General features: G+C 33.4%; 1 protein-coding gene across 1 annotated transcript in view; it reads right to left on the bottom strand.

Moving 5' to 3' along the window:
- Positions 1–6,015: 6,015 nt before the first annotated feature.
- Positions 6,016–16,071, bottom strand: part of LOC127214850 (nucleophosmin-like) — a 95,164-nt gene continuing 85,108 nt past the window's right edge. The window contains exons 3-4 of the mRNA XM_051175094.1: positions 7,710–8,108; positions 6,016–6,044 (exon numbers count right to left, since the gene is read on the bottom strand). Coding sequence (XP_051031051.1) covers positions 6,016–6,044; positions 7,710–8,108 — 428 coding nt within the window. The remainder of the gene's footprint in view (positions 6,045–7,709; positions 8,109–16,071) is intronic.

Genomic DNA, 16,071 nt, shown 5'->3' with positions numbered 1-16,071 from the left:
CTAGCTCCAAGATATTCTGGTACAATAGTAGCACAAAAAATGCGGGAGTGACCAAACACTATAATTGGAATTAAGGCCAATTCTATAAGATTGAACCCATTGCCTGAGTGTCCAAGAACTTGAGACTGGATGGGCCATAGACATAGGGTAAAACCAAATACAATGGTTCTCCTAAGGGAAAGTAGCAATGAAATGACTCCTAACTATGTTCTCTTATGCTAATATAACTGTGCTTTGCACACCCATCATCAGAAAAACTACCTTTATCAGTAGACTGAAATAATAAAGAGGCCCACAACTGGACAATGTGGAGAGAGAGAGAGAGACAGAAGAAGAGAGACACAGAGATAGACAGAGAGAGACAGAGATAGACAGAGAGAGAGAGAGAGAGAGAGAGAGAGAGAGAGAGAGAGAGAGAACAATTGGAACACAGACACATAAATGGGAAGTCTCCATCAAACATTAAACATTTCCCCTAGGAGCTGAGGGAATCCAGCCCAGGAAGATAGGGCTGAATGATTTTAAGAACCAGTAGGGATGGAAGACAAAAGCAAAAAGGCTTTTTAGACACAAGAGAACTAACACACATATGGACTCAAAGAGTCGGTGGCAGCATGTCCAGGACTTGCATAGTTTTAAGCCAGAGAGAAACCAAGTACTGCAAGGTAGACACAAGACTCCATCTCTAACCTGAAAAGCAATCTCCAATTGATAAACACTTGCAAAATAAAAATTAAATTCCACCAACAGAATAAAACCCAATTTAAGTGTAGTAATACATGGGCATCACAAAATGAACTCAGTAGTATTTTTAGAAGGTTTTTCTTTTTAAAATCATTTGAAAAGACATTTTTGCTTTATTATTTTAACTCACAGTTTTTGTTTATATATAATAGTTTCCAATTCTATTTTTCATGGGTTTTCTATGTCAGTAAGTGTATGTAGTTATCAACAACATCTATATGTCTTTTTCATGCCTTTTCTTTAGCTCTTTATTTTGTTTCTCAATAATATCATTAATTTTATTTCTTCTTCTCCTTTTCATTTTTAAAATATTATTATTATAGATTATTGATTCCTTTCAAATGATATAGAGTGAGAAAAGAGAAATTGTGAGGATTTGGATAGGCAGGGAAATTAGGAAGTACTTGAAGGAGATGGAGAAGGAAAAACCATAATCAGACATATTGTATAAGAGAACTTTTTTTCAGTGAAAACAAGAGTGTATACAGATTTTTAAATGATAGTACAGAATGATTTATTTGATTAGTGATTATATTTTTAATATTTTTGTTTTAATTGCACTGTTCTCCTCATTATAAATTATCATTGAATTTTACTTCCTGAATAAATTAAAGCAAAATGTTCTGTTAGGTAAATTAAATATCATTTACATTTGAAAAATTCTAGAAAAGGACAATTCTTTAGAATCACCATATTAGCTTGGGTTGAATATCACAAATAATGCCAAGAAACACCCATTTAACTCCTGACCTACCTATACCCACTGGGAGAGCAGGGTAAAGATAGAGAGAGCCCACCTACACTCACTAGAAGAAGTGATGGGAAGACAGCAATACAAGACAACACTCAACAATAGAAAGGCCAGTATAACACCACCAGAATCTAGGAACTTTACACTAGACCTGAATACACCAAAGCAGATGAAGAAGAGAACAGGTTAAAAAATAAATTCATGAAAATGATAGAGTCCCTAAAGTTGATATGAGAAAATCCCTTAAATGGAAGAAAAAACAAAAACAAAAAAGAAATGGAAGAAATAGAGGAAAAGATCAAGCAAAAAATGTAATTAATGAACAAAACTCTTAAAGAAAGCAAGGAAATCCAAGAAAACACAATCAAACAGATAAAGGAAAAAAATTCAAACACTTTAAAACCTGAAACTGAAATTGAGACAAAAAAACTAATAGGTGGTTCAGTCTCCTTAACCCCCATTACTAGGAGTATTCCTTATGATCATACTCATGGATTCCAGGGAGTTTCCATTGTACCAGATTTCTACATCACCACCACAACAGTCCCCAATTCTAGTCATCTGTCCCCATATTCTTGCTCTCCACTGCCCCCTCCCTATCTCTTCTCTTCCTATACCCATCTGTTCCTGTCTATCCTCAAATATCTATTGAATTTCCCCTTTCCAGATAAATTCAAGTGTCCCCGTTGAGCCTCCCTTGTTATTTATCTTTGTTGTCTGTGGATTATCTTTTACTTTACAGATAATATTCACTTATAAGTGAAAATATACCATATTTGTCTTTCTAGGTCTGGTTACCTCATCAGGCTCATTTTTTTTTTCTAGTTGCATCCATTTGTCTTTGAATTTCATGATGCTTTTTCTTTCTAAAGCAGCTGAGTATTACTCAATTGTGTAAATGTTCCTCATTTTCTTTATCCATTCTTTTGTTGAGGGGCATATACATTGTCTCTGTGAGCAAAACTGTTGTGGACATAGTTGAGCAAGTGTACTTGTGGATAGGATGAATCATCCTTTGGCTATATGCCCAAGAGTGGTAGAACTTAATCCTGTCCAGGTAAATCCTGAAGGACCATCAACTCTGGGAACTATTGGTCACTTTTTCTAAAGCAGCTTGGTGTCTTCCTAATACCTGAATTCTAGTGTGGAATCTCATGTGATGTGTTTATGTAAATTATTATAACAGCTAAGTCCTAATACCACATATATCTGTAGATGGTCAGGGAATTTTCATTTATCTGTAGAATTTTGATATATAGAAAATATTAAGTAAGATATGTTTCATAACTAGATCTGTTTGAACCATGAGTACTGTAGACACTTAAAAGCCTGCTTTGTTCCTTTTGCTCAGACTAACTACACACAATTAGTTCACATTCACTTCAGAGCAAGTTCACACTAAACTATAGAATTTTCATAAATACATCGTAAGTTTAAAACTTTACAGCTACGGACAAGGTCAGAGTCACAGGTGACTACACAAAGTATTCTAAGATAAGCATACCAATACTTGCCTGACAAGTCTGCTGACAATAGACTTATATCTCAAAGTTTTCAATGGTCACTGTGCACAGCCCTCTCACCTGTCTGGTCATGGGCTCTTACTCCTGACACCTTGTAACCTTGTGTTGCCATGATAAATGTCTAATTTCATTATCTAGGGATGTGCTTTTGACCAATGAGAGGTGACTCATAAATTTTATTGCTCCAAGCCTCTTGTCAAAAGACAATGTTGAGTATAGGGGAGAAGAACTAAGAGGAATTAGAATTAGGACACAAGAGTTAGAATAGAGGCAGAAGAATAAAGAGACTTGTCAGAACAGCACAGTATGAGATATTTCATTTGCCCTCAGATACCCTAAGAAAAAATGTTGCTTTTACTTCCTGTAGCATCTGATCTCAACCATTAAGAGGACCTTGGGGCTAGACCACAAAGGCCCTCATAAAAGAACACTATTCACAATAGCCTCAAACAATATAAAATAACTTGTGGTAACTCTAACTAGGCAAGTGAAAAGACTTATATGACAAAACTATCAAGTCTTTGATAAAAAAAATTGAAGATATCAGAAGATAGAATGATTTCCCATCCCCATGGATTAGTAGGATTATCATATCATTGCCATTTTACCAAAAGCATTCTATAGATTCAATGCAATCCCCACAAAAATTACAAGACAATTTTTTATAGACATTTAATGTATGATTCTCAAGAAATGTTTCCAGTCTAATTGGCAGTCAGCATATACAAGAATGCAAAGAGACACATGACTAGCACTCTGAACAAAACTCAAGTACAACTGATCAAAGAGTTCAATATATAACCAGATACACTGAATCTGATAGAAGAGAAATTTGGGAGTAACCTTGAACTCATTGGCACAGGAGACAACTTCCTAAATAGAACATGAATAGTGGAAATATGAAAATCAACAAATCATAAATGTAACCTCATGAAACAAAAAAAGCTTCTGTACAGCAAAAGACATTAATAGAAGATAGCAGTCTACAGAATGGGAAAAGATTTTTACCAACTCCACATCTGACAGAGGGTTATCAAAGCATATAATGAACTCAGGATATCTAGAGAGATATCAACAAACCAAATAATCTGATTAAAAAATGGGGTTCAGATCTAAACAGAGAATTCTCAATAGACAAATCTCAAAGGTTTGAAAAACATTAAATGAATGCTCAACACCCTTATCTATCAGGGAAATGCAAATCAAAACTACTTTGAGATTACATCTTACACTTGCAACAGAGCTTTACAATCTAAAAATTAGACTCACAACTTGCTTTTTAAATATCTTAACTTTAGATACAAATGCATGAGTTACAAACATTACACACCAATGCCACACTGATTCTCTAGTCAATAACTCGAACTGGATATGCTGTTATCAAAAAGAAGAAATACATATAGTCAATAGATACCCTAAGAAACATTCAATTATTTTTAGTCATTAAAAAAGTAAATTAAGAGTACAAGAAATTTCTTTCCAAATTGACCAGTCTCAAATTGTTACCCGATAACAAGATAACAAGTGGTCAACCCTAAATTATGTACAAACAAGTATTACTAAATATACTGAGCAGTTTGTATTCATACACACACACACACACACACACACACACACACACACACACACACACACCAATATAAATTATAGCAAAAAGGCAAAAGGGTTCATGAATTAGTGACAGGTGAAATAGTTATGGGCAGGATTAGATGGAAGACAGCAAAAGGTATATGATGTAATTATATTTTAATTTCAGAAATAAAATAAAAAACTACTCTTTTGTGATTTTGTCTTACTCCAGACAGAATGACAATCTTTAAGAAAAGTATAAAAAATGCTGGTGAGATTATGGGAAAATAAAGAGTTATAATATTGATAGTAGAAATGTAAACTTAGATAACCACTATGGAAATCAGCATAAAAGGAATTTTAAAATTAGAAGTAGAACCACAATAGGAACTAGCTACATAACTCTGTGCAAGTGATCAGTGGATTCTTATCTTTTCTGCTGAGATAATTGCACACCATAGCTATTGCTGAATTAAGTAATAGAGCAATAAAAATGTCCATTTATAGATGAATAGAAAAGAAAGATGTGCTACATATATGCAACAAAAGATTTTATTCAGTAATAAAGAAATATAAAATTTTGACATTTGTAGGAAAAATAATCAGGCTAAAATGTTAGTTGAAATAAGCCAGAATGAAACAGAAAAAAATGTATTTTTCTCTTGTATAGTTGACCTTATTTTAAATTCATATCCAGAAAGATGTTTATATCCAGAAAGATCATTCATTGGTTAAGGGGACTTATTATTCTTGCAGAGGTGCATAGTTCAGTTTCTAGCACTCATACTGGGTGACTCAAAACTTCCCACAAATTTAACTCCAGCATAAAATATACTATCTCTTGGCCAATTGTCATGAATGTGTTGTTCATTATCAACTACAAAAAGTTTCCTACTTGCAGCATAGAAACTCTTTAGTTTCATGAAGTCTCATTTAATGCCTACAGTATTGACCTCTTAGCTGAAGGACATACAAGAAGATGGAAAGTCCTTTTAGTATACTAAATATTGTGGAACTGTCTATCTTATAGAAATCAGTTTATACATTCAACACAATTCCAATAAAAACTACAGTAGAATTCTCCAAAGTAATTTTAAAACTTCAAATTTCTTTTGGAAACACAACAGATCCAGGATCTGTTTGCTAAAGAATCCTAAACAATAAAACTTATGAAAAAATCACCATCATCATAACACAGCTATAGTAATAAAAACAGCATGGCACTGACATAAAAAGACTCATTGACCAATGGAAGTTACATCCATAATTCCTAAAACTTCCTGAATTTTGACAAAGTAGCCAACAAGACACACTGGAGAATAGATAGCTTCCTCAATATATGATGCTGATTAAACTGGATAGCTACATATAGAAGAATTAAATTCAATCCTTATCTCTTATCCTGTACAAAACTCAAGCCCAAATAGATCAAGGACCTTCACATAAGATTTGATTCCCTAAAAAGGATAGAGAAGAAAATAGGGAATACCATTGAACTCATTGGCACAGGAGAGAAATTCTCTGAACAGAACCTCATCTTCAGTATTATTGTTACATACACACATATAACAATATTAATCTTTACACACATACACAGCAAATATCATTTTACAGACATGATTATCAATATGCACACATACACATAACAATTATTATTTTGTATATGCATAAATATAAAAATTATTATTCCATGCACACATACATATACAAAAGCCTTTGAATTCGTTTAGTATTGCTTATATCTATATGCATTTAGGGCCGACCACTTTTTGTTAACATGTTGTAGTCAATGGGTGTGTAATATTAAGATGAAACTTCCCACAGAGATTTCATGAAATGCTCTGGGACAAAATGAAAGATCAATGTAGTTATAAATATAAAATTATATCAAAGTGAATACCATAAAGAAACAAACAATCAAGTGCTAGATTATTCATATCTGTTCACAATTGCTATGCATTTAAGAAATATAACAGTGATGGGGAATGGTCTTCTGTGTATGTTTATCGTATTGGTTGATGAATAAAACACTGTGCCCAATAGAGCAGCAAGATAGTCAGGTTTAGGAGATGAGAAGGATTTTGGGAGGTGTAGGCAGAGAGCAGTCACCATGTAGGACACCAGAGGAGTAACAGGTCTTGGTCCTTTGTCCAGTAAGATAAAACCATGTGGAGATAATTAGATTAATTGAAATGGGTTAATAATTACGACAGAGCTAGTCAATAAGAAGCCCTAGTCATTGGCCAACAGTATTATAATTAGTATAAGTGTCTGGGTGTTTATTTGTGGCTGACACAACTGTAGGACCAGGATGAATGGAAAGAGTTATCATAACATAACATTCTTTAAAGGCCCCAATTTTGTCACATTCTTGACATCAATGTTCCATCCCATTATAGAAAACTATAAGACCAACATGTCATTTATTTTATGGGAATGAACTCATGGAATTAATTTATGTTGTGGTGTTAATTTGTATTATTAATCAAAAGATTCCCTCACGATTCTATCAACTTTTTCCCTTTCTTTCAGAAAAATATTTTATAAATAATTTTGTAATTTGCAGTATCATAAATACTTCTGTATTTATATTTCAGACATAATAAATTTTACATAAGCAGTGTTTATAAATCATTGAAAACTATACATAAATTACATACACATAATCATCCCAATTAGATGTCATGGACATTGCACAAAGGCATGTTAGTACTCATATTAGTATGTTTGCATATATATATGTATATATATAATATGTTATGCATATATATTATACGTTAATATATATTATGTTTGCATGCATATATACACATCTATATATTTAGCCACTTATTATTATTTACTTCCTCTTTTAGTTAAAACTTACTTTCTTTCTGCAAAAAATTGTCTTCACTTTCCAAGAACAATTTTATTTTGTAAGTAGTAATTTTAAGTGGTACTATTATAAATAGTATTTTATTTTTAAATTGTAAACTACCAGCACAAAAGGGGGAAGGGACAATTCCCTGAGAGCACAGGGGAAGTGGGGGGGCAGTGAATGGAAGAGAAGTAGGAGAAAGCGAGGGGGAGGTGAGGAAAACATGTGCGACTAGGAAGATTGAGTCTGGTTAAGAATAGAAAACAGAGATCTTGAATAGCCTCCTGATCAGTCATCCGGAAGCAATTCTTCACATAATTGATGAACTTGGTTTCCACTTTGGGAAGAGAACCACCTTTTTCTATACTTGCTTGCATTTTTGCCTTAATGTCTTCTACAGAACTAGGTCCTTTTGGGGTTTTAGGAGTTTTTTCCTGTTTTTTGAAGGACTCTTGACCTTTTGATCTTGGTGTTGATGGTTTTAAGTCTTTTCCATTTTGGTTTGATTTTTGTGCATTTTTGGCTGGGGTATCTCGTACAGATTTCTTCACTGGAACTTTTTCTTCAGTTTCTTCATCATCAAATTCATCATCATCATCATCTTCATCCTCCTCATCATCTTCAAATGCCTGTTTAGTTTTCAAGGATGGAACTCCACCCTTTACTTGGTTTTAAGTATGTATGGAATGTTATGATAGGACATAGTAATAGTGGTGGTCAGATGTGGAAATGGTAGGGAGACAAAAATACACATGTGAAATAAACTCAGTATTTTAATAAAGTAAAAAAAAAGAATAGAAGACAGGAGAGAGAGACAGAGAGAGGGAGAAAGAGAGAGAGAGAGAGTGAGAGAGAAAGAGAGAGAGAGAGAGAGAGAGAGAGAGAGAGAGAGAGAGAGAACATAAAATAGGGAGCCAATATTGGTTTGAAGAGAAAATTGAACACAAAGAAAAGTCTAGAGAACAAGACTGCTGCCAACTAACAATTTGAGCTTTCTTGGAAGGAAGCATAAATGACCTCCCTGGATAGTGAGATCAACAACTAAATTATCCATGGAGCCCTCAACTAATGCCTGTTGGAAACAGGAACAAACACCCATATATAAACACTGACTTGAAATAAGAACCCAGATTCAGATGGAGAGGACAAGACCAGGCAGCAGAAACACATAGAGACAGCTTACCTGAACAAGGAGGAGCTAATGGGCCTCCATAGTGGCAGCTGGGAAGCCAGCATGGGACTGACTCAGGCCCCCCCTGAATATGGGTCTCAGCCAGAAGGACTGAGCAATCTAAGGGACCTCAGACAGTGGAGCCAGGATGTATCCTTGGTGCACAAAGGGACCTTGCAAATACATCCCTATGGAGAGATAACTGCCTTAACCTAGAGACAGGAGAGAAGCCCTAGTCCCTACTTCACATGACCTGTCAGATCTACATGACCCCAATTGGATGGCATTCCCCTACATATGGAATTGGAGTGTGATGATTGGAGGGGAGGGTGGCTAGGGTGCATGTGAGAGGGCAGAGAGGGTAAAAGTAAGGGAAAGAGAGAGAGAGAGAGCGAGGGAGGGAGGGGGAACTGGGATCGACATGTAAAATAATAAATTAAATAAAAAAATATAAAATAAATAAATAAATTGTAAACTACATGGTAATCATTTAAAATGAGCTTTGGAACAACCATAGTTCTTAATCCTTTTTCTATTGTGGTGAAGAGACACCATGATCATGACAACTCTTATAAAAGAAAGCATTTGGGGGCCAGTCTTTCTTATAATTTCAGAAGCCTGGTCTACTATAGTTATATTTACCTAGCAATAGCATGAAAAAAGTACATTGGTACTGAATGGGAAGTTCTGGGAGCTACATCTACATCGTAATCTGCAGAGAGAAACAGACAGAGTCAAAGGGAGAGGAGAGGGAGAGAGAATTGACTGACAAACAGAGACAGAGACAGGAACAGAGAGAGAGAGGAGACTGGCCCTGGCACATACTTCTAAAACCTCAAGGCCCACTACTGGTAACATACTTCTTCAATCAAGGTCACACATCATAATCCTTCTAATCCTTTCAGAGAGCTCCACTTCCTGATGACTGTGCATTCAAATAAATGAACTTATGGGGGTCATTCTTATTCAAATCACTATAATATTTTATTAAGTTTACAATGTCAAAGCTTGTTGTTTGATCTTTAGAATCATCAGTAAGATATGTCCAATCTCTGTTTTCACTGTACTCTGTTTTAAAGACAAAAATAAACTGTATTAAATTAAAATATTATTTGGTAACCTTTCAAGTAAAAAGAGTCTAGAAATTTTTTAGAAAAGTATAACATGTAACATGGTGGTGTAATCAAATCTTGATTGCCTTCAAAAAGTGTGCCTTTGACATTCACCTTGTACCTTGTGAACTTCAACTCTCACATTTTTTTGTGCTCAATACTATCCTCAAATTTTGCATGAGTAATAAAATTTCTCACATAAAAAGAGAACCCAAAAGTTCCAATAATAAAATTAATGTGTACATAGTGGTAAATTGTCATAAAATAAAATATCCCTTTTATGACTAGCTTTATACAGTGTCAAATGAATTCTTAAATAAATGTATGTCTTTTGCTAACTTACCTTACTTTATATATTTACTAATTAGCCAGACTTTACCATGATCTATCAAATACAAAATACATTATTGCCTTTATTAGAATGTACCTGGTATATATAATAAGTGACATGCTTTCACCATGAAGTTACAGTGCTATAAATATGAAATTCTGACTCAGAGCAGTGATTAGAAGTAAAAAAAAAATATTTACAATCTTTTCAAAATTCATTGATTTGTGTGTGTATTTAAATACACATAATGTGTATGCCACAAGAATTGAGGACAATGGACAAGTTTTTCAGGTTGGTCCTACCTTTTTACTATGTGAGTCCTGAGTATTGAACTCAGGTCTGAGGGGTACTGATGGATAACCTTCTGAGTTATCTTGCCTGCCTGTGAACTCAAAGAAATTATAAATTTTCCCACTTTATATAGCTGTATCAATTCTAATTATTATATATTATAATATTATATTATATGTTATAATTCTGGAAGAAATTAGTGCCAATGTGGCTATCATCTAAAACCCTTTATTCTGATAACTAATGCTTTAGCTATTTTTACTCTAACTTAATTTTATATATAAAATATAAATGTAAATACCAGTAACATATAACAGATATGTAAATATCAGTAATATATAACAGAAATGTAAATATACATATACATATAAGTAATGTAAAACATAAGTATATGAAGTATGTGTGCTTAAAACATGTTAATCACATCTATTTTCTCATACATGTATGATTTCTACATAGTAAAAACTATCAAAATCTATTCTTACAGCCTTTTAAAAATCATATTTTTATTTATAGTCACACTGACATGCTTACACTTAGTTTTGTTACCCTGTGACATGGTCACATGGACCAAACTTTCTCCAGCCTTCTCTCTTGCTCTTCTCATGTCATGCTAGTCCTGACACATTATCAACTTTTGTACAAAATACAGGAATCACCTGTATTTCTGTGCTTGACTTATTTCACTTAGTAGGTAGAATGTCCTGTAGATTTAATTACACTGTCATAGATGATTTGATTTCATTCTTCTTTATGGCTAATTGGAATTTTATTGTGTTTTCCTTATTTTTTATGCACTGATCATCTTAGAGATCCTTAGTTGTTTCTATTTTCAACATATTTTAAGTACTGGGCAGTTTATATGAGCATGTACATTTCCTTTTTACATACTGATTTCATTTCTTTTAAGGGTATATCTGGTAGTAAGATAAATGAATCATGTAATTCTGCCTTTACCTAAATATTATAGTGACTAAACTTTTAAGCTACCTATGCACACCTACATAGTAATTCAACCCTCTACATGATATAGTTATTATTGTTTGTGGAAGTGGGTATATTTGTTCCCTATTAGTCATTCATGAAAATGAGACATTATGTCCACTGAAACTAATGTTAAATCTCTATAAATGCAGAGGCTATAAATATTTATCTATACACTGAAAATTAATGTTTTGGAATTATTGTTATTACCATTTGATAAATCACAACTATTTATTTATGGCCTATAATGTGTGGTGTTATGTTACACTACTATGCTTCCAGTATGGAATGATTAATTCAAGCTAATTAGAATATCCATTTTCTCAATTACCCATTACTTTTAGTGATGACTTGTTTTAAATTATGAAAAACTTTGAAGCTCAAACATATGATGATGAATAACAATTTGCTATTCAATACATGTTGCCAATTTATTCCTTTGTCTACCTAAAATTTTTTCTCATCTTCTCCGGATGCTCTGATGCTGGTAACCACTATTCTTCTAGTATTGTTAATTCACCATTTTTAGTTTCTACATACAAATGAGATCATATGGCAATTGTCAACCTATCTGTTGAATTGTAGATACACCATAATCAGATTATAGTCCCATGCTATCTCTGTACCCTTTTTAGAACATGCAAACTAATTATAAAGAATATTGCTGATTAATGTACTTTTCTATTGCTGTGATAAAGCTGACCAATTCAACTTATAGATGAAAAGAGTGTAATTGTGTATCACAATTTCAGAGGGCTAGGATCTATGACAATCTTGGCATCAGGCAGGCAGACAGGCAGATAGGTATGTCACAGCAGTTGCAGCTGACACTTTATATCTTTAGACACAGCCACAAGGCAGAGATAATAGATTGGAATCTTTTGAAAGCTCAAAGCCTGCACCAAGTGACATATCTCCTCATCCTTCCTAATTGTTGCACCAACAGGGGATCAATGGGCAAAAAATATTAGTCTATGAGGGGCAGTCTGCTTCCAACCACAATTATCAAAATATTTAAAAAAAAATAACCAGGAGTATATAGAACATCCTGTGATGATATTGGATCTTGTGGAAATGATATTAAATAGTAATGGTACTCATTGAAGACAGATATTAATGAAATCATTCTAATTGTAAGGAAGCAACCAGAAACCAACAATGCTCTAGTTTTTGACAATCAGCAGTTATTTGTTTTCTTCCACTGTTTGCTGAAACTCTCAACAACACTGTGTTAACAGAGTGCTGCTCTTCGAAGTGATAGCAAGATAATGTGGACATATGATCTTTACAGCACACAAAGAAAAGGACAGAATTTCTATTTTTGGGAATCATTTATCAGTCATTCAAATAGCTATTTTGTGAATTTTTTTACATATTTCACAATGTACATGAGAGATGCATTTTGTTATTTATAAACAGAGTAGTCAAAACAGCATGTTTTACTAACAGAATGATCATTCAACCAATGTGAAGACTGCTGTTACAGCAAACAGAATATTAATGATATCCCATTTATAACAGCTAGCAAACTGTCAATAAAAAGTTCATTTATCTATTTTCTCGTGTCTGCAATAAAACACATTCACCTGAATGTCATAGTGTGGAATGAGTGCCAATGCTAAACATACAGAAATGTCTACCTTGTACTAAGTAGCTATATTGACTTGAGAAGCTGAAAAGCTGAATCAGAGCAATTCCCTGTGTATAATTATTGTCTTATTTCCAAAATATCTAACCTAGCACAATACAAAGTTTAAATGCTCAGTGTATGTGTTCTTTTTATTAAACATACTCAATATTGTTTAGCCTTCCTTTCCTCATTTCATCTATAAATGAATAGAAAATGAGTTTAATAAATCATTGGTGGCAGGTTAAAGAGAGCTCTGCTGTTTTCTTTTGGCTGAATGAAAACTGAATATGCTCTAAACTTTTTCAAAAAGTAGAAGAAGGTGAATAACTTGGGTAATGAAGAAGCATTACAGCCATGAACTATTTGTGACCCCTCTTTTTTTATATATATTTTAATGGCAAGCCATCACCTGTTTGTTACAGTGAGATCAGTACAATATATTCAGCTTCACCAAGTTTATATTTTTTTCTTTGAGTTTTTACTTGTGTGGTTCACAATTATCAAACTGTGGGTTTTATTGGTTTTGTGTCATTGATGAGGAACTTTCTGGTTGATTCTTCTGTATGTTCCTATCTCAAATTTAAATCTGTTATGTTAACTCAGATCTCTTTCAATTTTACTGTTAAAATGTTTACAAGATAATATACATCTCAGGATCACAGTTCAAAATATTCATCCAATTTTGTAATACTTTTTTGTTACATTTATAAAACAAAACCATAAAACCCTGTTCCCAACATTCATGCTTTGGTTGTTAAAATTACACAGCTACTATTGCAAGTCAGTCATTATCAGTATGGTTGTATGCTGCTAGTCCAGTTTTGTGGTTCTGAAGTGAATAATTGATGAGGGAATGTCCTTCTGTATGTATGTTCCTCTTATTGGTTGATTAATAAAACACTGATTGCCCAGTAGCCAGTAGCCAGGCAGGAAATATGGGGGTGGAGTATGAGACAAGGAGAATTCTGGGTAGAGAACACTGAGTGGGACCACAAGAGATATGCCATGTAGCTGTTAATAGGATGCCAGTTGTTCTATGGTAAGATAAGGTCATGTAGAAATATATAGATTAGTAGTTATGGATTAATAAGTAGCCTGAGAAATTGGTCAAAGAATATATAAGTCATTGTGTGTTTATTTGGGGACAAAGGGTGGTAGGACTAGGTGGAACAACTCCATCTACAAATAATCCTGGATATATTAATTTTATCTGAAATCTAAACACTTCAATGTTAAATTGACAGATAACTTTATGTTTTTAAAATATATCAAGGAAACTGAATTTCTCTAATCATATTATTATTCATGAAAATGTCAACGAGTAGAGTAACTTTTCTTAGTATTCAAAATATATGATTAAATAAAACATTTTGTCAATGTAAACACTCGTGGGACAGACCAGAAGTATTACCTGAAGTCTATATTTCTAACTGATACTGAGATGGACTAGAATCTGGCTAAGTATGAGTGGATGAAGGATGAAAAGAAGGAAGTCTGTAACACTCTCCAAGGAATAGTCACATTCTGAGAGCATATATAAAGCACAAATTTGAATCAGCAGGTTTAAAAGCAAGTGAATTAAGACATAAACATGGGTAGTTATGAAACAGGGGGACATATGGGAGGTTCTAAGGAATGGGATGAATTTGATCAAAATGCAGTGTGTGAAACTCTAAATTTATTAACAAAATATATTTTAAAATATCAAAAAGATTTAAAATATCAAAAAGTCTGTGGAACTCATATTAAGGAAACGACTCTTTTTAGTCATTTCTTGTATTACTTGTAACTGAAAGAGAACTAAAACTTGGAAATTGTATACTGTCATAGTAAATGTGACAGTAAATAGAGATGCTTAATGGCTCAGACAATCAAGCATACTTTCATAACTGAGAGATAAATTTGAACATAGGAACTTGAAATTACTTTTAACCTTGTCACTTAAGTTCATTTATATAAATATAATACCATGACTAGTAACCTAAGTATATAACACCAGCTATTTAGGAGTCTGAGGTAGAAGGATAACATTCAACAGAAGTCAAGCCCAACATGGTAAAGTTACCAAGACTCCGACTCAACATAAATAGTAACAGTAATAAAAATAATGCAGTGATAATAAAGACAATAAATATAAATTAATGATAGAATGCTTGCATAACATTTATAAAGTTCTAAATTTAATCCTCAATAAACAATAAAAGGAAGGTATCTTTATTTATAACTCAAATAAAACTTAACAGAACAATGTAGAATAAAGAGATATATTTGGAAAGTTAGAAGATTTTATAGGTAACAATTCTATTAAACCAACTGTACCACTTAATAACTATAAATATCAGTTATACTTATTCCTGATTGATATATTGTAATGTTTCCTTGGAATGAATGGAAGGCATCATGACTAAGTGTGAATGCATGTGACATTAACTGCTACAACTGTAGTCATGGAAATCATGTACTTCAGATGCATTCATGATGCAACTGCTTGACTTAGCATTGAATGTAGTTGAAGAAATCTGAAATTATAGTACAATAGGACTTTCTTTAGATTGCCAGCTCCCAAATACTGGCATGCTGACTTCTTAATAATTATGAAATTTTGGCCTTACCTTAGGCTTATTCTCAACTAACTCTTAAAACTTAAATTAAGACATTTATTTTAATCTACATTCACCCATGTGGCTAATTACCTCTCTCCAGTACAGCATAAACAACTTCCTCTGAGTCTGCTGGCACATTCTCCTCCTCTCAGATTCTTCACCCAAGTTGCTTTGTCTCCTCCAGAAATCCCAGCTGTCTTATCCTCCTAGTTACTGGCCATTCAGCTCTTTATTAAAGCAATATGAAGATACCATAGGCAGGTAAGATAAGATACTTCTTCAGACCATGTGATCAAATATCCTGGAATGTTTTAGGCTGAAAAATTCATGACCCCCCAGGATGAGCTTATGCCATTTTGTAGAAATCATTCTAGAAAGTTTGTTGTCTAAATCTGTAAGTAGAAACTGTAAGCAGATCTTCTATCTTCATTCTCAGGCAACAGAGGTGGAAACTTAACTGTTACACTTACTTCTAGAAAAAAAATTACACATTATCTTAAGAGGA

The sequence above is a fragment of the Phodopus roborovskii genome, unplaced genomic scaffold (assembly GCF_943737965.1).
Source record: "Phodopus roborovskii unplaced genomic scaffold, PHOROB, whole genome shotgun sequence".
Lineage (NCBI taxonomy): Eukaryota > Metazoa > Chordata > Mammalia > Rodentia > Cricetidae > Phodopus > Phodopus roborovskii.
The sequence above is the reverse complement of the archived record's forward strand: the minus strand, read 5'-3'. Positions and strand labels throughout refer to the sequence as shown.